The 25,842-nt window shown below is 31.1% G+C and overlaps 1 protein-coding gene across 4 annotated transcripts in view; it reads left to right on the top strand.

The window, feature by feature from the left end:
- LOC143064387 (protein FAM135A-like) overlaps nucleotides 1-24,756 on the top strand; it is a 47,865-nt gene extending 23,109 nt beyond the window's left edge. Inside the window, exons 13-23 of one of the 4 annotated variants that reach the window (XM_076237192.1) lie at nucleotides 528-629; nucleotides 2,699-2,758; nucleotides 4,280-5,636; nucleotides 8,563-8,622; nucleotides 8,891-8,997; nucleotides 9,380-9,471; nucleotides 10,849-10,943; nucleotides 11,575-11,726; nucleotides 12,783-12,893; nucleotides 15,042-15,158; nucleotides 18,326-24,756. In XM_076237192.1, coding sequence (XP_076093307.1) covers nucleotides 528-629; nucleotides 2,699-2,758; nucleotides 4,280-5,636; nucleotides 8,563-8,622; nucleotides 8,891-8,997; nucleotides 9,380-9,471; nucleotides 10,849-10,943; nucleotides 11,575-11,726; nucleotides 12,783-12,893; nucleotides 15,042-15,158; nucleotides 18,326-18,531 — 2,459 coding nt within the window. In that variant the 3' untranslated portion in view covers nucleotides 18,532-24,756. The remainder of the gene's footprint in view (nucleotides 1-527; nucleotides 630-2,698; nucleotides 2,759-4,279; nucleotides 5,637-8,562; nucleotides 8,623-8,890; nucleotides 8,998-9,379; nucleotides 9,472-10,848; nucleotides 10,944-11,574; nucleotides 11,727-12,782; nucleotides 12,894-15,041; nucleotides 15,159-18,325) is intronic. The other 3 variants (XM_076237208.1, XM_076237200.1, XM_076237217.1) reach the window with 3 other exon arrangements.
- Nucleotides 24,757-25,842: the final 1,086 nt, after the last annotated feature.

The raw sequence follows: 25,842 nt of genomic DNA, 5'->3' as shown, positions 1-25,842 counted from the left end.
TTATTGAAAATTAATAATGCAAACAGATGATGTAGGCTATCCTTCACTACTCACAATCTCACAACAGTTCATTAATTTTGTACATTAGCACTTAGATTGACCAAACTTTGAAAACAGAAGAATCATAGGATTGGGATATATGTCACTCTGACCGTCACCCCTATGATAGTTATTTGTTTTCAAGCTGTTCATAAGAGATCTTATGTTAATTGAATAAAGTCAAAATAAAGACATACATGATACCAAGGTGCTTTGAAAATGGGGTACCTTCTTAACAAGCAATTTTAGAATTTTACTTACATTTTCAGAATTCAAAAAAGGTACTTAAAAACCAGACACAGTAAAGATTTTGAAGTACATTCCCCTGTGTCCAATGTATATTTTAAGGGAACAGACCAAAATGACACAAATTAGGTGTTTAACCAATAGATAAAAAATATTGAGAACTGTATAATTTAGACAATCTATTAACTGAAATTACCATTAAATGATTTGACAAATATATATATATGATTATGATAACACAGATGACCTACCAGTATCACCTCTGTTTGAATTATTTCAAATATTGACGGTGTCCACACATAATCTGCATAATGCAATTGATGTTAATGATGTAAATGTAATTGGTGAGTAGATGACCACTGGTCAAATAATGATGTGTGACCATCAATCATCAATAGAAAGCTAGTCAGTCATGTAATTGCATGAAATACAAAGATGTAATGAAATTAAGGTTGTCATTTAAATTTCACTAGGATATAGGGATAGTCAGATACTTTTATCAGTAAAAAAACACCATCGTTTTCAATACTATAAATGTTTCCAAGACCATGATATGGAACCTCTATAAGAATGTAGTATAGCATTAAGCAAGAAACAATCAAAAACTTAAAAATGCATGTATAATTAGTTATACTTTCTTTTATTCTGAAACTTATATGAGTATTTTACTCAGAACATCTGGATATCAATAGGCTTAATTTATTGTAAGATAGATAGACACTTAAATTTAAATATTCATATTTTTTCCTAAGTTTGTCCTCTTCTATTCCTTAAAATACTAACAGTTTCCAAAATATTGGTCCTTAGCTTTCAATATTTTGTGCAAGATATTTATGGGAAAGCATTCTTAAGTGAAGGAAATAGATACTACATCTAGAAAGACAACAAGTTATGATAACCTTAATTTCTCAAAAGTTAAGCTTAATCATTTACCATGGAGTTGGTCACATAATTATTTATTCTGCACCAGGTTTTTTTTAGCAGATTCTTTTTTTACACCACATAAAGATTGATGACAAAAATTCATGTGTTAATAAATTTTCTTGCAAGTTGTCAGTTTTATTTACATTTTTACAGAAGCTATTTAAAAAAGTAATAGTTGGTATATAACTGTTTTGGTGAAACAGCTAGACTTCCATTTTTATTATTAATATATATATTACCAAAGCAATTTTCATTTTAACAACTATTAGTTTGGCAAACAGCCTCTTGAAATTTCTCAAAGTTGGATCCAGTACTGTCAAACTAAAAATAGAAATGGGCTAAAATAGCACAATTGTACTGCAATAAGGAGAGCCCTAGCCTGGATCCACCTTTGTTAAGGTAAAGCTGACTATTTAGAAGAAATCATAATACATGACATAGGTATACACTTTGTGATGCATGTGCCACTTTGTCAAGTCATGCTTTAACTTGAACAGGCCTTGAATGTGTTTTTGTTTTGCCTTGATGACTAGAAATTGAAAAAGCAAGACTTATGTGTGCTGTTTCCAGTGTATGTGGCAGCATCAACAGTGTATTAGTTTGTGATGAGTAGGTCTAGTTTATAGGGAACCAGTTGTGAAAGGTCAATTATATTTGGTATGCAGATGTATTAGCATTGGTACATCTCGTTTCCATTTTCCATTGAGTTTACTTGGCCTAGCCAGCTGAGTCTAGTGACTTTAAAACTTTTACCTAGTTTACATGTTAAAATTTGTGATTATCAGTTTGGGGGACCACTAGTGGTTTGTTTGTGCTAGTTGACATGCAGTTGTATTATCATTTCCATGGATATAATATGACCCCTCCCCCTTCATTATTGTTCTTTGACTTTGAAATTTTTCATAGTTTAAATATTAAACTTTTTTGTTTGGGTCAGTTTAAAGTGAACCACTTATTATAATCAATGGTATTTTGCACTGCATCTTTAGTCATGGTTCAATGTTCAAAAGGAAAAAATAATCAATACATTAAAGTATTACTTTATAAAATCTATCTGAATAACATGAAGCATGCATCTGTTCTTTTGCAGTTCACACTCTGAATTGTGAAAAACAAAAATTTTTAAAATAACAAATCAAAAATAATAAATTTTCCTTTTGCTTAGAAAATAAATGTTCTAATCGCATGTATTTTCAAGTGATGACAATGTTCAAGTTAACATTTGAGAACAGTGGATTAACACTTATAGTTAAGATATAAAGTTGATAATAAGTTTCTATCCAGACCGTCAAGGCAAATATTTCCATTTATTTTCCATTCTTTTTTTTTGTGTGATTTCTTTCTCTAGCTATGAATTTTTACATTTTATGCAAGTTTTAATTAATTTCCTGAAAGAAATTACAACATCAATTTTAAAGTATTTTATGTAACTAATTTGAGACCCAGAATTTATTTAAGTTTCTAAACATGATGATTTGGCTGTTTTCAGTTGAATCCATACCAGCACCAAGTAGAAAAATAGTAGAGCGAGCACAGAGCTTTACTTGTGGTATACACAACATGCATGTTATGTTTGATGATTTTGTAGTGTTTGAATTATTTGTTTGTTTATTCTCATGGGTGTCATGTTACAATTAATGCTTTTGTTTAATGTGTTTTACAGTATTTACTTATTTTGTATACCATGACCAAAAACAAAGTGGGCATAATAGCAAAAAATTGTCATTGTTTTGAAATTATATATGGTTTTGACATTACTTGTTCCAGACCATGCAAATATATATCTTTTTCTGTTAAAATACATTGCCTAACAATATAATTTTTACACACTATTTAGTATGTTAATATAAGAATGTTTAAAATATATACAAAATGATGAAAATAAACGCAATATTATGTAAGTTCATAAGAAGGCATATTTTAATACAGACTTTCTGACAGCAAAATGGGTGTTGTTTTATAAATGTTGAAGATCCTTGCCTGACTGAGTGTGTGAAGGATGTCCCAACTTCCATAATTAAAATCAATTTGGGGCATTCATTTGGCTATGTCGGATGTATAAATATGCTGCTTTGTTTGTTCAAAATGGGACTGTAAAATCTGGTTCCTGTGAGAAAGAGATGTTTTCTGCATGCTAAAGAACCATTACAATGACTCTTTTGTAATGAAATTGGCCTGTTTCTAGGCATTGTTCTGCCCTTTTGAAACAAACCTTTAAAAAATTTATGGTGGTAGTCAAAATTTATTCACTTCATCCGATTCAATCTACTTTAAGAATCTGGCTATTGGAATTATTATTCATCAGTTCCTACCTATTTAAAATATCCATAAATATATTTGACACTTGATGTTGAAAATTTAGTTCAATGTCAGTTTTATTTAAAGTTTTAAAAGGTCCAAGTCCAATTAGAATGTTAGTAATTTGAATGCTGTTATGTTTTGATTGGGGCTTCTTAATTAAGGAAAGGCTCAAAAGGAGGTTGGGTAGATTTTCAGTGTGTCAGTTCTTGATCATTTTGAGATATATATACATTTTTGTTCAAATTCAAATCGAGGAACATAGAGTAAGTGACACTACATGACTACAGATGCAACATGTTTCCAAGGATATTCTTATGTTTATGTTGACAAGTTGAACGTGGTTTGTTTAATATAGTTTTGTTGTCTCTGACTAATACTTTAACCAGTGTTATTAAGAAAAAAATGTTTTATATTCATAAACAATTAAAATCAGTTTGAAAGACTATTAAGATATTCTTGTTTCAGGCAATTTTCAAGGCTTGACGAGCAGTCTAGTAAATAATTAAACTGATGGATTGTAAAATAGCCTTAATTACCGTTTAAATTTGTAACTGTCTGTATTATTTTGCATGTAGATGTACATAGATTAAAATAGAAATTGAGGTGTAACTTCTAATTGCATGAAAACCAGTATACATCCATATTCCTTTGTTTTAGTGGATGGTTGTCTCATTGGCAATTTTAACACATGTCCTTATTTTGATATGGTTCAGAACTTATACACTTAAATAATTCATTGGTTGCGGAGACATTTCATTTTATTTTTCAGAAAAATTTCGAATCAAAACTCAGGGATCACAGAAAGAAAAAACAGAAAAGCTGAAAGCAATTAGATCTAATTCAAATGCTTCAATCAGTTCTAATACAAGTAAACAAAAAAAGAAATTTATTAAAAATATCCGACCAGACACTTTCAAACGTCCATCTTCTTATTCCTGCTCTGAAGCTGAAGCAATTGCTGCCAAGGATCCTGTAAAGGATTGTATGCTAGTTGGGTACAGAAAACTTGACCAAACAATGACAGTGACAGCCACTGACACTAGATCCTCTAATAGACAGTCAATAGTTCTTGGAACATTTAGTCCTGCCCCAAACAGGGGTGAAGCTGCAGAAAACATTGAACATCCGCCATTATCAAATGCAGCGTCGATGCCGTCCCTTTTCAATCGGTCAAGTTGGAGTAGGACCAGTATAACATCCTTACCTGAATATACAGGTAGTTCTGGGTCACCTCACACTCACCGTAGGTCAGTCAAGTCAGCATTAATGAAAAACAAACACATTCATTCAGATTCAGAAGTGTGTGTTAGGAAAAAAGTTTTTGCAGATGAATCATCTTTATCTAAAGAAGATTCAGTGGAGGAGAGTGAATCTTTAGGTGGTACAAGTGAATTAACACAAGGTGACGACAAGGTCAGTGAACGTGATATAAACTGTGATATAAATAGTGCTACTGGAGAAATCAGTAACGAAAATAATTCTTTGTCCAAAATTGATGAACAATCTTCATGTAGTAAATTAGCCAATGATATTACACAGGCCTTAAAAAAGAAAGAAGATTGGTTTATAAGGTCAGATGTCGAAGAAAATGACGACCAAAGTGATGATGGGACTTGTGTTGCTAATGGATACGATAATATTCTAGAAAACTATAATAAAAATGACCAAACAGAGGCTAAAAAGCCTGTGAATAGTACAGTTCATAAACTAAGCAAAGGATCAGACCAAACTAATGAATCTACACCTAGTCTTTCAAAAGACAGTGGCATTATAACTCAAGATTCTGATGAATCTGAGCACGAACAGGAAGAAAAAATGACTGTTGCTGAATTTTTACGTGACGAATACCTCAGATTAAGAAATTCATCAGAATCTAAATCAGTGTCAACAGACAATACAAACTCGACAAAGCCTGATAATTCTACAGAAGAAGCAGCTAGTATAGCCCATCACAGGGCAGCAAGTGATTCTAATATTGTTAAAAGTCTGGAAAGTTCAACAACATCCATTCAGAATTCTTCATCAGAGTCCAAAGGTTTTCATCCATCGAAGTCTTATCCAGAACTTTTATCACATTTAAATGATAGTCCTAAACTTGTTTCACAGATAGGCCATGCAACATTAAGGTAAGTTTTCTATAGTTTTGAATATATAATAATTGACTTTGGATAGTGATCTGAATCATCTTTTTGTTATTTATCTTCATGTTTCAGTGAGGAACTGTGCATTGGAAAAGAATGCTGGAGGATAGGGAGGTCTCCAAAATCCTTCCGAACTATCTTTTTTTCTTTAAGTACATTTAATTGTGCATTTATCAAATAATCAAATATTAATTTATTAGGAGCCATGTCCAAAAATAATACTTGCCCAGTGTTAACAAGGATTTTATTTTTTGACAAATGTTTGGCACAACAGCTAAATTTTGGCCAATATCATTAAGTTCTTGATTTCAAGATAAACAAAATTCAAGTTGAATCATTTAACATGTTTAGAAAAATGTGTCATGAAAGTGAAAAAAAAATATTTGAGTTCATGCTTTTTATACAGCTTTGACAGTTGCACTCCAAAAAGGCCAACATATTTATTAAAATGAAAAGTAAATATTAGAGTCATATCTATACAGGTAATTTGTTTAAAAAAAAAAACATGTTGAACTTTAGATCTTTTTTGTCAAGTCTGTCAACACATTTGGTGTATGTTTCTTGTCCCAAACAAAAAAGGAAATTAGCCGGTTATCATTTGTGTATATCATGTATATTGATGACATAGACATGATAGAGGTATAATATAATAGTTTATATATGTGTATCAGGTTTGGTGTTGGACTTGTCGGGTATGTACATGTTATCACTTTTCAGTTGACCTTGGGATTTTTAAATACATGCCTATTTTAGTTTTATTTAACCTTTTTACATCATCCCTACATGAAACTTCATCACACATACATATGATATATACATTGTACATGTATATGCTTTCTCTGTTTGTTTTATTAAAAAAAGGCAATATTGAGTCAAGTTGACATTGTGGTATGCAACCATTAACTAATATGTGAATGGTACATTTAATGTAGTCATGGTTGTACTCAAGGCTAAGCATCAATTTAATTTTACAAAACCTACAGCTGTCATTTCCTGTGGATTAAATTAGTTATGATTATAGTCGCCGTCAGCTGAAATTCGTAGCGGTTATCGGTAAAAATAATCTAAACTATCAATCGCGTTCATTCGAGATATAGTTTTTCACATTCCATTCATAAATCGCAAAAAGAAAAACCACTACTGACCTACCTTTTAAGTGATCGCACTGTAATAATCCTGACCTTCACTTTTTCATAGACGATTTTGAATGGTGGAATCAGCCATTGTTTTTACCGGAAGTGTTTCCGTGGAGTTCAATTTCATAAAATTTGCATAAAGCGCGGGAAACCTTGTCACATCAATGAAAGGAACATTTCAGGAAACTGCGTACAGTGACGAATGTCATATGTAAACAAATGATCCTCATAGAAACGAAGATGGCGGAATTACAATGGAAAATATTCTGGAAAATGTGAAGGTCAGGATTATTACAGTGTCATCACTTAAAAGGTAGGTCAGTAGTGGTTTTTCTTTTTGCGATTTATGAATGGAATGTGAAAAACTATATCTCGAGTGAACGCGATTGATAGTTTAGATTATTTTTACCGATAACCGCTACGAATTTCAGCTGACGGCGACTATAATAGTCTTGATAGTTACGATTAGAAATACTGCTGTTTTATTTAAGACCATTGCAACTTGTAGATTATTTTGTTGATATTAAAGATGAAAACTAATAACTTATGTGTGATGTCATATCCCGTGTTCAAGATTAAGGCTACCCCAGACATGCAATAATAAGGTCTGCAGTTTTCTTGAAGGGTTACAATATATTGTTCGGACTGTCATGACTGTGAGCAAAAGAAGATCCTCTGTTCCCTGAAAAATTGAACACTTGCCTTGTTCACTTCATCACCATTTCAAAATTTATTTAATTTTAGCATGACAATTATAACCGGAACATGAAGTTTATACAGAGTGATCCACTTGATTATTTATTTTGACATCATGAAGTACACACCACATATTTGTTGTTATTATAAAGCTTGATGCATAGTATGTGTTGTTGATTTTGACACGTTCACCATGTTCTCCATGTTCACAAATCACTTTATTCACAACTTTTATAAGTTTCCTTTTGTACAAGTTAGTTGCTTTTGATAAACACAGATGATATTGTGTTATGAGTTTATTCTGTTGTGACCATGGGGACTAAAAAGAAAATTACAAATTCTATAATATATTAAATTGTATTAATGATTTTTCACATGTTTAAAAAGGAAAAAATGCACAATAAGATAATGTAACATTTAATTCTGCGACCTAAAATAAGATTGCAACATGTTTACCAGTATCAAAGAGATAAATGAATAAATTGTACTTTAGTTTTCCATAGTACCTATGTATGATATATATACTGAACATGCTGAAAAAGGAATTGTCACATTGAATAGACATTATATTTGGTGTGAAGTTGTTAACAGTAATGTTCAAATTGCAACTTAATAAAAAATGGTGATGTGGTTGGATTGTCAATCATGCCAACTAGCTATAGAAAACTATCCATTATAGACATGATAGAACAAAGAATACAGATTTCAGCAACTACAACAAAAACATGTATAATGATTTCAGTTGATTGTACAGCCTTCAATGATGAGCAAAATATGTAATTTAACATAAAAGTCTCATGAACAAAGAAAAAATGAAAACAGTTGTAAAGGGACAACAAGCAACCTTACATGTCTTATTTAGGTAAATAACATTTAACCAGAACAATTATATTTCTGGTGTTCCACACTAGAGAATTGCTTATTTCTTTATACCTTTTTGTTTGTCTTATCTTCTGATTCAAGATACACATTATTGATTGAGCATCTCAAAAATCAGAAACACAATGATTTCTAAGAAACAAAAATTGTCTTTATTCCAAATTTTTGTAACCATTTTTTTTTTTTTTTGAAAATTTCAGCTTTGTAGAGGCAAGAGAGAATCTAAAAAAACAAATGAAATTTGATGGGCAGCTTTATAGGTAAGTTGCATTGACACATATGATATTTGTCCTTTGTAAGCTTAATGGTAAAAAAATATACTTGTCAGTACTGTTTTGTCAAGTCACAGGTCACCATACCAGAAATATATATTATAGTGTTGAATCAGATATAAAACTACTTTTCAGTGGTGCCAACGTTTTGATTTGGTATTCAGGCCTTCATCATTTAAATAAATTTAGTCTGTGTATCACTCTTAGGCTATATTCTTTATATGTTACAACAAACTAAGTTAATCTGATTTTTCAGTGAGTTCCAGACCTTAGCATCAACTATCCCGTATTTTATGATGCCACCAGATGGTGTTGATGACAGTGAAGGCCATCACTTGATTGTTTGTGTTCATGGATTAGATGGTATGTTTTTAGAAAGAACATTAAATAAAATTAACTCTTAAATAAGAAGTTCTGTATATTTTTTTAAAAGTGCATGTGAATTTGATTGATTGAAATTTAGAGTTATTTTCCTTCCCTCAGTATTTCATACTTGCCATGGTAGTAATTTTTTTTTACACTAATATTTATGCATGCTATTTATTGTGTCATTAACTGGAGGAAATATGCAATACACAAACAGATAAAACATTCATGTCTAACAATTAATAAGCAGATGTTCACAAATCAAAATAAGTTTCTATATAGTGAAATATATTTTATTTCTTTGTAGATTCAACATGGTTAAATATGTATTATTTCATTGTACTTTTTATCATTTAAATGCTTAATTTTATTTTGACAGGAAATAGTGCTGATTTAAGATTAGTGAGAACATACATAGAAATGGGACTGACAGGGTATAAACTAGAATTTCTTATGTCAGAAAGAAACCAGGTGGGTATATGCTACAAAATGTAAACCAAAACTAGTTGTGGCGGCTTGCCAAATCCTGTCCCTTGAATATGAGTGTTTGAGTCAATTCAGTGGACATGAGTTTGGCATATAAATCCTCTTTAAAGATGAGGACACTAGACTAGTTACTGAAAAACACAATTTGCTAATTAGGATATCAGCATTATGTCTAAAGTTAACAGCCATTCTAACATGACGTCATTCAAACGCTTTAAATACACACCCGTGTTAAAATATGAATATATTATTTGGGCTGTTCCGATCATACTCCCACGTCATATGCTGTTTTATGAATGAGCTTCCCGACGTCATAGAACCATGACGTCAGAATATAAGCATTTTACGGGAAAATATACGATTGTGAAACTGAAAATCATCACAAACAAGGAAACGTAAACAGACGATGCTCAAATGTGTTATATAAGCCATTTTTGTGTATTTATAAGACATATAAGTACAATTGTCATTTAGATTCATCCAAACGTATCTAAATATTTTATTATAAATAGTTTAAGCATGTCACTTATTCAGTTTGCTCTGTTCTTTTACGTCAATTTGATAGTGCGTTTATTTCTGGGAACAGCAAATAATGCTTTCACCTAGAGCGCTTCGATCCAAAACAATTGCCGTATTTGTCCTATTAGAATCGAAATAATTCATGTTGGCTTGAATATATCGTGATTTTACCACGGGTTGTCCCTTTATGTCGATATTTTACACCCCCCCCCCCCCCCCCGCTATCGCTCAGGGTAAAATATTTGTCTTAAAGGGCCAACCCATGGTAAAATCAAGATATATTCAAGCCACCATGAATTATTTCTTAATTCTGATGGCAGTAACTGGTTCTAATCTGTTTGCAAAAATTAATTTTGCTTTTCTCATGATGGTGAATGAATAATTATGTTATTCAAATCTTTTTCTCCTTAGTTGATTTATACTTCTGCTGAACAGTTGGTTATTTGATTTTAATCAAGGTGTAGTTTTATTGATTATATTTTAATTTAGACTTCAAATTTCTTTCTTCCTTCTGATCTCTCTATTGTCACATCCCAAGAAAGACGATTTTTCCATGTTGTCTGGATAACTATTCAAAGAAAGCACCATGGCTTTGCTGATCATTGGTAAATAAGATAAGTTTGCCTTAGTATTATTAAAAAGTAATTCGAGAGAGATTCAGGTATCATCGTTTGATTACCTGAGATTATTTTCAGCAAGTCATGAGATTTGTTTGTTTGTGACAATTTTACCCTCCGACGATTACCTTAGATTTTAAAGAAGAAAAACAGTTTAATTCTGGTTTGTTTGGAGAAGGATGTTTATAATTTTACAAAGTTAATAAAAAATATTATTCTGTTTTAGGACACATTTGCAGACTTTGATGTAATGACTGAAAGATTAGCCAATGAAATTATAGCTTACATTGATATGTATGGATTAAATGTTACAAAACTAAGGTAATATCTCTTTATAGGATCATCAATACATTGTATTTATAGGTTAACTGGTTTATGTATATTTTAGAACTCATCAACAATTTACCCAGTTTTCAGTGTTTCACTGAGTATAATGGAACAATCAGGCAGTGACTTATTTTTCTCAGTGATTAAAAATTATGAATATATATGACTACATTAACATGTTATTAATAAAAAAAAAAGCTGATTTCATATTTCTGCTTTTGGATGAAAATAATGAATATTTGATAATTGTTCACAAGTATATAACATTCAGTGTTCTGTTTGACCTATTTTGATGATGTTATATATTTCATCCTATGAACTAGGGAAAGATAAGCAAATGAGAAACAAACTATCAAGATTCATTATTGTTACATATATTTTTTTTAGTATGGCCATATGAATAATTGGGGTTTTTTTTTTAAAGAGAAATTTAGAGTTCCCATTAAGTAAACACCACAGGGAACAATAGCTATTGTATCTACTTTTTTGGACAGTTCACTACATGCTAGAATTCAATTCGCCAGATAAACACCAATTCTTTCTAGGAAAAGGTTTTCATTTCCTTTGCAATATGAATGTCTCTTTAATTTTATTAATATTCTACAATGACATTTTGTATTTACAGTTTTATTGGTCACTCCCTGGGTAATCTAATCATCAGATCTGTAGTGTCAAGGTCTAAGCTGAAACATTTAGTCCCAAAGTTATACACATTCTTATCTCTGTCCGGACCTCATCTAGGAACATTATACAACAGTAGTGGACTAGTTAATATGGGTAAGTGTCAAGGTCTAAGCTGAAACATTTAGTCCCGAAGTTGTACACATTCTTATCTCTGTCCGAACCTCATCTAGGAACATTGTACAACAGTAGTGGACTAGTTAATATGGGTAAGTGTCAAGGTCTAAGCTGAAACATTTAGTCCCAAAGTTGTACACATTCTTATCTCTGTCCGAACCTCATCTAGGAACATTGTACAACAGTAGTAAACTAGTTAATATGGGTAAGTGTCAAGGTCTAAGCTGAAACATTTAGTCCCAAAGTTGTACACATTCTTATCTCTGTCTGGACCTCATCTAGGAACATTGTACAACAGTATTGGACTAGTTAATATGGGTATGTATGGTTTAACACGTATATAGATAAATCATAAGCCCTAAATTTACAGACTCATTATTTTATGGACCCATAGGAGTTGTTGCTTCTGCTCTTTCGTGTTCTGAGAGTGTGTCACTCTCTTTACAAGAGGCATCAGTTGAGTTTCCCAAATTTCAACTCCATGTTACTACATATTTTTCATCCTGCACAGCTTAACAGATGCCTCACTTTAGTAAGGAATTCATTGCTGGAATAGGAGAAATCTAGGTGACCATATATCTATACCCAGTCCACACTTGTGGTCTTCACATCATTAAAATCTCTTGCACATATATTAAATTTTCATCTCATGATTTTTTTCTCAGCAACTACAAATCACAGTTTCTTGATTTATGGCACACATTTTTGGACAAAGATTTTTTTTTAATTTTTCATGGACTTAGTTATATCAAAAGATCATTTTGGTGGTAAACCATTGTTATCTGTGAAGTCTTATTGATTTTTTTGTCTTTTAAAATTTCAGTTGACTGTAATCTTAGTTTTAGATTTTAATGCCTGTAAGATAATTATAAATGCAGAGAATACATTTTATTGTGTTTAATCTTGTTTATATATAACTTACACAAATACATCACTGCTAGATATTTTATACTCCTTTTATACAACAGATTTTTTTTTAAATATCAACATTTTGATGTTATATTTGTAATTCAGTTTGGTTTATAAACTTTTCAGGGATGTGGTTTATGCAGAAGTGGAAGAAATCTGGTTCCCTGTTACAGTTATCCCTGAAGGACAATGTAGATCCCAGACAATCATTTCTGTACAAATTAAGTCAAAAACCAGGTAAAAGTAGAAATCTAATTCCCTGTTACAGTTAGCGCTAAATCCCACTATTGATCAGAGAGAATCAAACTTAGTTAGAAACCAGGTACACAAAGAAATCTGTTCCCTGTTCTCTTTTCAGCTCTAATATGTATAAAGTGCATGCTAAATAATTGTGTTTTTATTTCCCCTGCGAGGGTTTCTGTAATTCCTAAAAACAAGTTTGGCTCAACCAAATGTTATTAAACTTAGACACAATGCTATTTACCACAAACACAGATCAAGATGGAATTTGGGTGGCGTCACTTTTACCTTTTTAGAGTTGTGCCCCTTTATAAAGGGGAACTTTTAAAGTTGAATTCTCTAACTTAAGTTGGCCTCAACCTAATGTTATGAATTTTATACACAATGCTTATTTATATAAAACACAGATCATGTTCGAATTTTGGTGGAGTCACTTTTACCATTCTAAAGTTATGTCCCTTATCAAATGGAAACAAAGGTAAACTTAAGTTTGTCTCAATCAAATGTTAAGAAAATAAAAAAAAATGCTAATTTCCACAAAACTCAATTTGAATATATGTATTTTGGTATCATCACTTTTACTGTTCTTGAGTTGTGTCTCTTGTAACGTTATATGCCAGCAGGGGCATCATCTGTGTCCCATATACACATTTCCCATTTATTTTCTAAAAAGATCATCATTGTACAAAAAAAAAAATTATCTCCCTATTGAGATTTTAATCCTAAATTGTGGAAAAATTCATAGCTGGTACATCAAATCATGTCTGGGAATATATATGATATACATTTACAATCCCCAGGTAATTTGTAAAATCAAATCCTGAAATTAAGGGATAAATTTGGACTGTAGATAGATATAAGAAGATGTGGAATGAGTGCCAATGAGACAATTCTCCATCAAAGTCACAATTTGTAAAAGTAAACCATTATAGTTTAAAGTACAGTCTTCAACAAGGAGCCTTGGCCGAACAAAACAGCAAGCTACAAAGGGCTCCAAAAAATGACTAGTGTAAAACCATTCAAATGGGAAAACCAACGGTCTAATCTATATAAAAAACGAGTACACTTATGAACCACATCAGGTTCCTGACTTAGGACAGTTGCACACAAATGCAGCGGTTTTAAATGTTTTAATATTTACCAACCTGCACCCTAACCTGAAACAATATAGTGTAACATCATAGTAGGTGTTTCGATCTGCATTCCATGTAAGAATTTTAAAATGCATAAACATAGCTGTAAAATCTCACTAAAAGGCTAATATGTACAAAGAAATCAATGTGCTGTTTCTCCTCAATGTTTTATGCATAAAATAGAATTACTTCTGCCATTTCTTCATTATATACCTCTTAAGGTAGCACAATACAAAGATTTTATACTTCCAATTCCCCAGTTTTAAAATACTGTAACTTTCTTTATAATGCTTGAAAATTTATAAAAGTGGTATTTATGGATAGCTAACAGATTACTCTTTCAAATTAATGCAATGTTAGTATTATACAACAATTATGTAATCAATTATAATTTTAAATGTGTCTACAAAATTTTACAAGAAATTTCCACTTTCAATTGAAAATAGCTATTTCATGGATACCCCGAGAGGGTTGATTTTATAATATGTTGTTATCTACAAAAGGATGTCTCAGATTTTGGATAGAATGTGTAGATCAAATGTTACACCTAATCAAACAATCTCTACTTTTATGTGGTATGGATGTTTGCACTAATTACAGATTTATGAGAGAATGGAATACAAAAGAGATAATTTGAGACACTCTTTTGTAGGTCCTGATGTGTTGCTTAAGATAACTTTAAAATTTCTTGTGTAGTTATAGAGATGTCAGAGCTAAATTCATTCAAGTGAACTGCCCAATATTTTGCTATAAATTGCATTTGATTACATAATGATTGCATAACAAAAATATTGCTTTCATTTAAAACATTAATCTTTTATCTATCTATATATACCTTGTTTAGTAATCTATATGCAGTGATAAGAAAGTTACACCATTTTAAAGGTTGGTGATTGGAAGTAAACAAATCTTTGTATTGTGCTACCTTAGTATGTTAAAAGGTCTCTATGGTGAAATGCAGTTGATTTCCAAATATTTAGATTTATTTTGACATTAATGATTATGATTACAGGTTTGGAATTATTTAGACATGTGTTACTGGTAGGATCATCACAAGATAGATATGTTCCTTATCATTCCTCCAGGATAGAGATGTGTAAAGCTGCTCAGAGAGAGAGTTCTGGAATGGGTTAGTATTTAATGGCCAGATTTATTGAAATAGAAATACTAGCAATCAAAGCACATAGTTAAAAAGGGTAATTTACAAATGATAATTGATACACAGCAGAATGAATTATACAAAGCAATGCTATTATTTGAAAAATACTCCTCTTAAACCAGTGATGGATTTTAGTGAAACTTTCTGAGTATATATGTAGGACTCAAATCTATGGTGGGTTCCAAATCTATGGCAGATTCCTAATCTATGGCAAATGTGATGTCATGCCATTCCAAATCTATGGCAGATTTTTTACAACCTAATCTATGGCAAGTTTTGTAATTTCCTAATCTATGGTGGATTTATGTTGTTTTTTATACGACCGCAAAATTTGAAAAATTTTTCGTCGTATATTGCTATCACGTTGGCGTTGTCGGCGTCGTCGTCGTCGTCGTCCGAATACTTTTAGTTTTCGCACTCTAACTTTAGTAAAAGTGAATGGAAATCTATGAAATTTTAACACAAGGTTTATGACCACAAAAGGAAGGTTGGTATTGATTTTGGGAGTTTTGGTCCCAACATTTTAGGAATTAGGGGCCAAAAAGGGCCCAAATAAGCATTTTCTTGGTTTTCGCACTATAACTTTAGTTTAAGTTAATAGAAATCTATGAAATTTTGACACAAGGTTTATGACCACAAAAGAACGGTTGGGATTGATTTTGGGAGTTTTGGTTTCAACAGTTTAGGAATTAGGGGCCAAAAAAGGGCCCAAATAAGCATTATTCTTGGTTTTCGCACAATAACTTTAGTTTAAGTAAATAGTAATCAATGAAATTTAAACACAATGTTAATGACTACAAAAGGAAGGTTGGTATTGATTTTGGGAGTTTAGGTCCCAACAGTTTAGGAATTAGGGGCCAAAAAGGGACCCAAATAAGCATTTTTCTTGGTTTTCGCACCATAACGTTAGTATAAGTAAATAGAAATCTATGAAATTTAAACACAAGGTTTATGACGATAAAAGGAAGGTTGGTATTGATTTTGGGAGTTTTGGTCCCAACAGAATAAGGGGCCCAAAGGGTCAAAAATTAAACTTTGTTTGATTTCATCAAAATTGAATAATTGGGGTTCTTTGATATGCCGAATCTAACTGTCATGACTGTGTATGTAGATTCTTAACTTTTGGTCCCGTTTTCTAATTGGTATACATTAAGGTCCAAAGGGTCCAAAATTAAACTTAGTTTGATTTTGACAAAAAATGAATCAGTTAGGTTCTTTGATATGCTGAATCTAAAAATGTACTTAGATTCTTGATTATTGGCCCAGTTTTCAAGTTGGTCCAAATCGGGGTCCAAAATTAAACTTTGTTTGATTTCATCAAAAATTGAATAAATGGGGTTCTTTGATATACCAAATCTAACTGTGTATGTAGATTCTTCATTTTTGGTCCTGTTTTCAAATTGGTCTACACTAAAGTCCAAAGGGTCCAAAATTAAACTTAGTCTGATTTTAACAAAAAATGAAATCTTGGGGTTCTTTGATATGCTGAAACCAAAAATGTACTTAGATTTTTTATTATGGGCCCAGTTTTTAAGTTGGTCCAAATCAGGATCTAAAATTATTATATTAAGTATTGTGCAATAGCAAGTCTTTTCAATTGCACAGTATTGCGCAATGGCAAGAAATATCTAATTGCACAATATTGTGAAATATCAAATTTTTTTTTAAATAGAGTTATCTTTCTTTGTCCAGAATAGTAAGCAAGAAATATCTAATTGCAAAATATTGTGCAATAGCAAGATTTTTTTTTAATTGGAGTTATCTTTCTTTGTCCAGAATCAACTTAAATCTTTGTTATATACAATATACAATGTATATTCACTTTTTACTACCAACTGATAAATTAAAATAATCTTTACCATTCAGTGATAACAAGCAGTTTTTTTACATCTTAATATTTTATGATGTATTTAAATGAGTAGTTATTGTTGCAAACTCCATTAGAAATTTTAATTGAGATTAGTTTTGGAATAAGGGAAAGGGGGATGTGACTAAAAAAATTGGGTTCAATTTTTCTCATTTGAAATTTCATAAATAAAAAAGAAAATTTCTTCAAACATTTTTTTGAGAGGATTAATATTCAACAGCATAGTGAATTGCTCTAAGAGAAAACAAAAATTTTAAGTTCATTAGAACACATTCATTCTGTGTCAGAAACCTATGCTGTGTCAACTATTTAATCACAATCCAAATTTAGAGCTGAATCCAGCTTGAATGTTGTGTCCATACTTGCCCCAACTGTTCAGGGTTCAACCTCTGCGGTCGTATAAAGCTACGCCCTGCGGAGCATCTGGTCACATCTATGGCAGATTTTATGCAAATGGAAAACAATGCAGTACATTTTCGACCAATGACTTGTCTAAAGCAAGTGGAAATTTACAACAACAGAAGCATGCCTATAATCATGAATGAATTATATGGTGTTCAAATATATGGGTTCTGCCATCGTTAGCGGCTGCGAAGATGTAATATGGCGTTGTTCAATTGTGACGTTATATGTTACTCTTTCACCAGATCTGCCATAGATTTGAGTTGTTTGACGTTTGTAACGTCACATTTGCCATAGATTAGGAATCTGCCATAGATTTGGGACCCACCATAGATTTGAGTCCTACATATATATCTGTACCAACTACTATCCAGGGGTAAAAAATGTGTACTATACACACCTGAAGACGATACATTTTATATAGATCTGCCGCTAATAAACACACAGAATAAAGTAACTATTTGATTTAATCAACTTCTACTTTGGGGTTTACAATACAATACAAAGACTTTGCAAAATAGATGCACAGAGCCAAGAGCCAGTACAAATAGAATGAAATCTAATCACAGTTTTATAGTTTTCATGTGTGATAGATTTGAAAAGATCTCAAGACAGTATGATGTCTTTAATATTTTCATGTATCACAAGTGAAGAATTCAACCCTGTTCTGTTATACTTACACTTATCTCTGCTAACTTGCGTTGTTGTTTGTTTGTTTTTTTACTTTAACTGTTTTTATGAATTGAAGAGGGAATATCCGATAAAAGATCTGTTAGGTCTGTAAAGACAAACCACTGTTTTACTACAAATTTGTATTTTTTCTTTGATTTGAAACCACAGTTCAATGATATTAATTTCTCTTTGACAGGAGCTATATACAGTGAGATGGTTGCTAATATACTGACTCCAGTTGTAAATAACATAAACTGTAAACTAGTACGATATGACGTCTTTCATGCTTTGACTAGTACAGCAAACACAATAATAGGCAGAGCAGCACATATAGCTGTGCTCGATTCAGAATTGTTCATTGAAAAGTTTATGATAACAGTTGGTTTACAGTACTTTCGGTAGCTAGCGTGAATGCATATTGAAGGAAAAATCTTGTTACTGAAAGCATAAGAGTACAAAACTAGGCCAAAAATAAAATATTGTTTGTTTCCCCTCACACGACCGACCCGGTAAAATCACCGCTACCCGAAAAATTTTATTGGCCATTCTTGTCCACTATTTTGTTTTTTGCTATGTTGGTTGTTGGTGATATCTTTCCGATGCTGAAGTCAACGATCGTTGGGTTTTGGGGATACCTTTCCGATGCTGTAGTCAACGAGCGTTTTAAATCAAGGTATTTTTGCATTGAAGCGTCTACATGATTTGGAATCAAGGAAAACAAACAAAATGCTTTCCCACACGATTTGTTTGTTTGCAAGGGTGATCTTTTTTTGAAAATAAAAAAAAATGAAGCATCTTTCAATCCGCTGAGTGCATCTTGATTTGCTTTGTGTCTAACCTCTGTTCCTGTTTAAAGGATAAAATCTTAAAGACTTTGAGTAAAAATGGTCTTGACTCGTGCTTTAAAATCTATCTACTTTGTCTTTGAACAGGTTGGGCACAAGTCAGGAAATGTGGGATACATGTATTCCCTGCTTTCAGGGAACGTCCCTGTTTTCTGGTGTAAAAAAAAAACAGTTTAAATGGAATTTCCTTTTTCAATTTATGGCATGAAAATTACAAAAGGACACGTTTTAACGTTATACCTGCATCAGTAGAATTCGAAAATACTTATTAAAAGTATTTTAGGAAATACAAAGCATGAATATAAAGGGAAGCCTTGTTTCTTCTAGAACTCGAAAAAAACATAGAAATCTTTGTTTGGGAATCAATTGACCAAGCTGCATGATCCAGGTGTAACTGAACATAACTGAATTATGTTCACTTCTATTGAAAATTTTTATTCATTGAATTTTAATTCCCAAGTGATTAACATACATGTATCTTTTTGTCATCTCATAATTGATGATCAAGGTATGAATTGGTGAACAAAGAAATTGTTTTGTTGTGAGTTATGCATCAAATTAGACTTGAAATAAGCTTGATTTTTTAACTAAAAAAAACACTTGCTATCAATAGGCATTAGCATCACGAGTAGAATGTGCGCTTTTGTAGATTTCATTAAATTAAATGAAAAGGAAAAAAAAAAAGGGTCCTGTATACTGTTTTTTTTTAACACCAGAAAACTGTGGTGTACACTGAATTAGAATACAGGGAATACCCCACTTTTCTTGACTTGAGCCTTACCTGTTGAATTTTGTACAAATTCAATATAGAAAACCATATCAAGGAATAAAATAAAATAATTTGCCTACCTACCTACCCATACCCTAACAACCTCAGTTGGGAGAGGGGAAACAAAGATATTTTTAATGTTGGCCCTATACTAAAGAATTTAAATGGAAAGTACAAAACTGTACTTAACTTAATTCAAGGTGTAGATAACATTTTATAACATTTAAAGTAAGTCTGTTGTGCACTGAAACATTATCATAGTCCTTAAAAAAAAGTTGTGTAAATGTGGTCAGTTTCAAATAGATCTCACACTTTGTGATTTTCACTGGTTGTTTTCTTTTTTTAAAAAGAGCAAATATTGTTGTGGTATTATTATAGTGTTAGTATCAAATGTTTGTCAAAAAGTTAGTGATTACATGTATTCAAGGAAACTGTTCTCTATAAATTTGTGAACTGTGATTTTGGCAACAAAATATTTTGGAAAGAAAATAGTAATCTTACTCTTGTAATTTTCAAACAAGTTCAGGGTCTGAATTTAATTTTCATGGGTACCAGGACCTTTGAATTCAGATATATTAACAATACATTATGCTGTTATTAGCATGGCTTACAAATGATGATTTTAAGATGGAATATTATATGGTTATGACTTCTGTACAAAGCTTACTTCACACTTAATGGTTAAGTTTTAAGATTTATTACCGTATTGTATTTCTTACAAAATATTTAATCATGTTTTGAAAAGAGTAATTTTAGACGGGGCCATTCGTGTCGCTTTGACACATCTAGTTTTAGATATTATTGTAGTTGTGTTTTAAAAATACAATCATACTACAATCTAAATAAAAACTGAATAAACAATGACTAAAATAGATTTATATATATTTATGATACTGAATATTTTTAATATTCTATTACTTTCAATTTGATTACTTATGATTCAATACATGTTGAATTATCCCTACCGTTCAGATCTTACTATTTTGCTGTTATTGTTTTGTTTAATTTAAATGCAGCAGATATAGTTAGCAATACTCCTCAATTAATTTGAATTTCAAAAGAATAATTACTTTTAAGTATGTTTGACTTTCTTTTCTGTATTTTGGGATATAAATATGATTTGTTTAGGATTAAAACAATTATGGGCATTAACTGACAGACAGTTTAACTGTATAGCTCAAAAATTAAATTGTGTTTATAAACCTTATTTACAATGCAGGGTTTATTTAATGTTGTATCCTTGGTATGCTAGGTGGTATGAAATAATTTTATCGTTAGTGCTAGTTCCAAAGAAAGGGTTGCTTAACACTTGTGTTGTTTATTTAATCTTTCAAAATACCTCGAACATTTGGTAATACAATAATACATATATGATAATATGTAAAAGCTGTCTTTAATGAAATGTTGTGCTTCCATGTTGGTCATCATGGATACTGTACATATCAAATTTTATCATTTGTGTTTTTATTTTTAAGGTTATTATTTTTTTGTTATGTTATTTATGTTATTTATAATGTATGTATTTTATTTTTTGAAAGTGCTGTGAATACACTTCTATTGAATCTATTTATGTGAACTAATTCACCATTTCAGAATCTCTTGAAATCTCTGTTTTATTATTATTGAAACAAAGTTCTACAAAACATTTTTGATTAGTTGTAAATGTCCGAAACAATAGTATCCTTTCAGTGGCATATTGGTGGCATACATCAAAAATTTTCAAAATTGATGAGATTCTGTAGTGGCAATCATTTGTCTGAGATACATGTATGTATGTGCTAGAAGATAGGTTTTGAATATTACCAATATTATTTCAACTGATCGGGCAGAGCTTATGTTTTAATTTGCATAAGGACAGTAGATTTGAAGATGTGTGAGATAAGGATGATTGCCGTTATAATTATTATTGAATTCTTACCACCTATCAGTGTCACCAAACGCATATACAAAAGAAGTGAGTGTATGATATGGGACAAATAAGTTGACACTTCACTGATGAGTTTATCCCAAAACTCCTGTCTATAGATGGACTGGTCTTAAATAAGTGAACATCTTAAACACCACCCAGTCAAGTGAAATAAATCTAGCTATATAAATGAATACAAAAAAGGCTTAAATAGCTTAAGAGATATTCACATGGGTTGTTTCTCACAGTATGGTAAATATTCGTATTCTATTTTTATTTTGCTTCATTTTACGTAAAATATTTTACATTATAGTCATTGGTTATTTGTTGTATAAGAGTCTGTTATATAATCTAGTTAATCATTGTAAATAATGTATACTTTGACAGTAGTCTTTCAAGAACTGTGATAGAATTAGTTTGATAAAGTCTTTTTGTGAATTAGTCTATGTTACTGTAATACCTGAATCTACTTGTAAATAGTCATGAAGCTTTGAATCATAAAAAAAAAATAGTTTTCTAAAAACATAAGTATAATAAGGAATCATGATTTATTATGTATTTTGTAGACACAGGTTAATTTGCTAATATTTATACAGGTGTTTTGGTGCAATTGTATACCTTTCAAAGTAAACTTTTGGGCAAACAATATATCTCAAATATATAGCAGTTGGCATTAAAAGGACTGCAGCCAAGTCTTCAAAGGTGATGGTTTTTTCTTGACATTCCAATTTATAGTTATCTACAGAACCCTTGGTGTGTGAATCCAATTATTAAACCAGTTTCACAAGATATTCAAGACAAAGAATGAATGTATTGAACCGAAAGTTGAAATAACTAACCAAGGGCTCAATAGTTATAATATGGAAATTGAAATATATTGGTTAAGTAATAACTTTTTCAAAGATTCCAGGCTTATAGTTTAGTTTGCAAAACATGTATAAATCCTAGTTCTTATTTGATATACTAGACCCAGCAATGATAATGAACTGTGTCATTGTCTGGTAAAATGTTTATATGTACTCTTCAAATGATTTGAAGTACTTGAAACTGAAATGAAAAAAAAAAAAAAAAAATCAGTGCAAAAAAAGAAAATGTTATGGGAAATATTTGTTTTGTATGCTTTTGATACAAGTGCAATTGGATGTTTACACAGTGGGACTCTGTTGTCCAGCTGCAAGACAATATTTGTAGGTGTTTCCACTGTTTTAGAATTATTAATGTATATATAAGAATATTATGTCAAGAAAATAGATATATTTAGGTAGATAGTAACATATCTCAATGGTATTGTGAAGTATTTTGTGCAATAAGAAAAAAATAGTTATACATTTAAAGGCAATTTGAGAAAAGATGCAATGTAGGTTTTGGTCATAATATATATTTTTTTTTCAATATACACCAGTAAATAGTAGAGACCATTATATTGGAAAAGGAAAATTAAAAAGGTATTTTTATTAGAACAGGATATATATATGTATACATTGGCATAATTCAAGAGGTTGATGATAAAGTGGGTTTAGCTAGGAGTAGACTCTCCAGTAATAACAATTAATCCCAACATTATACCCCCATTCTAAAGCCCCAACCTTAAAATTCCCACTCTAAAAATATTTCAATCCCTTTGTCTATTCATTTGTCCAAAAATAATATTTTGTCACATTTCTCTTAGAAATTATTGAATAGAATGACATAAAATTGATCAGCAGCTCTGTCTTGATGAGTTGAAATGTGTGTGCACTTTTTGGAAAGTTAGCTTGCTATAGCAATATATTTTCCCATGGCATCAGCTTCAAACTGGATGTTGGACAGACTATCTTGCTCTAGGATGAGTGTTCTACTCCTAGATAATGTAGTTCTATTGTTTGATAGGAACTGTCAGACACCTACAGTACTTCTAGTTTTCCAATACTTTGAATTACCCTTAGGGGCAAACATGTATTCATGTTCTATTTTATTGATAATTTTTCCTGTAAATTTATTAATATCAAAATTCAAAGAAATGGTTGGCCTTTACATATTAAATATTTTTGTAATGCGTTAGTATAAAACAATAGGGATCTGATTTGTTTACATTAATTGTTAAAGGCATAATATAAAATTATATAATGATCTTTAAGACTACCTTGCTGCATTCTGGTTGAACTAAATTTATAATGAAAAGTTCTTTTTTATTCTTCATGTTGGCAGAACACTAGTTTTCTATTCAATATTTGTTACTTTTAAAATATAATGAAGTAAAGGAAGTGCCTACGCCTTTATGTGGATCAAAATTTATATTACACTTTTATAAAATATTGTCTAGTAGAATTATGAACCTCTTAAAATATGATAATGATACTAGAAAAAATAGAAGAAAAAGATAATGCAAAATTCAACCTGTCATTAGTTGTTCCTGTCTCCTGAAATTTTAAAAACATAAATATATTTTGACCATGAGTATGAAATGGGTCCATGTAAAAAGTTTTCAAATTTTTCTAAAGTACTTTAAGATCTGGTCGTTCTGACATAAATTAAAAAATCACATTACTGTGTTGAAGGATTTTTTATTTTCTTATATATAAAATTGAGAATGGAAACCTGAAGGTAACCAATGATTCTTCAATGCTAACATGTTTGTCTTTTCTCTTTTTAAAGATTTCAGTTTTACAAATATGAAAATTGAATATGCCCTATAGGTATATATGAATTTGAATATGCCCTACAGGTATATATATGAAGATTGAATATGCCCTATAGGTATATTTTGACTATTTTAAAATTCCCATCATCTACATCTGTATTTAATTTCTCTTTGATAAAGGAAAGTTAAAAAAAAATATTTTAGTGTAATTTGTCTACCACTAAAATAGGACTTATACTATATGTGTACTGGTTTATAACTTTTCTCAATATCATTTATACAAATGGTGAATGTTTACTAAGTAAGGAATACAAGGGAGAAATTATCATTACATTTATTGTTACTATTTATAGATATATTATGCTTGTACTATTGGAAGGGATTTGTTAGGTTGTTAACTTTCTGTATATATAAATGTATAGTTATTTCTCTTCAAATTTTAGATTTTGTAGATCTATGTAAATAAAATACAGTATGAAATACAAAATCGCTTGTCTTATATTTTTAGCTCTCCTGGCCAGAAGGCCAAGTGAGCTTCTCTCATCACTTGGCGTCCGCCGTCGTCCGTCATGGTTAACTTTTACAAAAATCTTCTCCTCTGAAACTACTGGGCCAAATTTAACTAAACTTGGCCACAATCATCATTGGGGTATCTAGTTTAAAAAAAATGTGTCCAGAGACCAGGCCAACCAACCAAGATGGCCGCCATGGCTGAAAATAGAACATAGGGGTAAAATGCTGTTTTTGGCTTATAACTCAAAAACCAAAGCATTTAGAGCAAATCTGACGGAGGGTTAAATTGTTTATCAGGTCAAGATCTATCTGCCCTGAAATTTTCAGATGAATCAGATAACTTGTTGTTGGGTTGCTGCCCCTGAATTGGTAATTTTAAGGAAATTTTGCTGTTTTTGGTTATTATCTTGAATATTATTATAGATAGAGATAAACTGTAAACAGCAATAATGTTCAGAAAGTAAGATTTACAAATAGGTCAACATGACCAAAATGGTCAGTTGACCCCTTTCGGAGTTATTGCCCCTTTTAGTCAATTTTTAACCATTTTTCGTAAATCTTAGTAATCTTTTAGAAAAATATCTTCTCTGAAACTACTGGGCCAAATTAAACCAAACTTATCCACAATCATCATTGGGGTATTTTGTTTAAAGAATGTGTCTGGTAACTGCCAACCAACCAAGATGGCCGCCATGGCTAAAAATAGAACATAGGGGTAAAATAAAGTTTTTGGCTTATATCTCAAAAACCAAAGTATTTAGAGCAAATCTGACATGAAGTGAAATTGTTTATCAGGTCAAAATCTATCTGCCCTGGAATTTTCAGATGAATCATATAACCGGTTGTTAGGTTGCTGCCCCTGAATTGGTAATTTTTGGTGGAAGAAGACTTCAAGTCTTCTGAAGGCCAATGGTGCCGACTTTAAAATCATTGAATTCTCCGTATGCCGCATTCGTTTCTGTGTATTACAATTTCATAACAACTTCTGATTCCTGACACCAATTTTTACACATGATTAAGCATCTGAATCATTTAATTTGTAAATTAGGATTGAAAAACA

This window comes from Mytilus galloprovincialis, chromosome 1 (assembly GCF_965363235.1).
Source record: "Mytilus galloprovincialis chromosome 1, xbMytGall1.hap1.1, whole genome shotgun sequence".
NCBI classification, from domain to species: Eukaryota; Metazoa; Mollusca; class Bivalvia; order Mytilida; family Mytilidae; genus Mytilus; species Mytilus galloprovincialis.
This window is presented reverse-complemented; position numbering and strand designations above follow the sequence as displayed.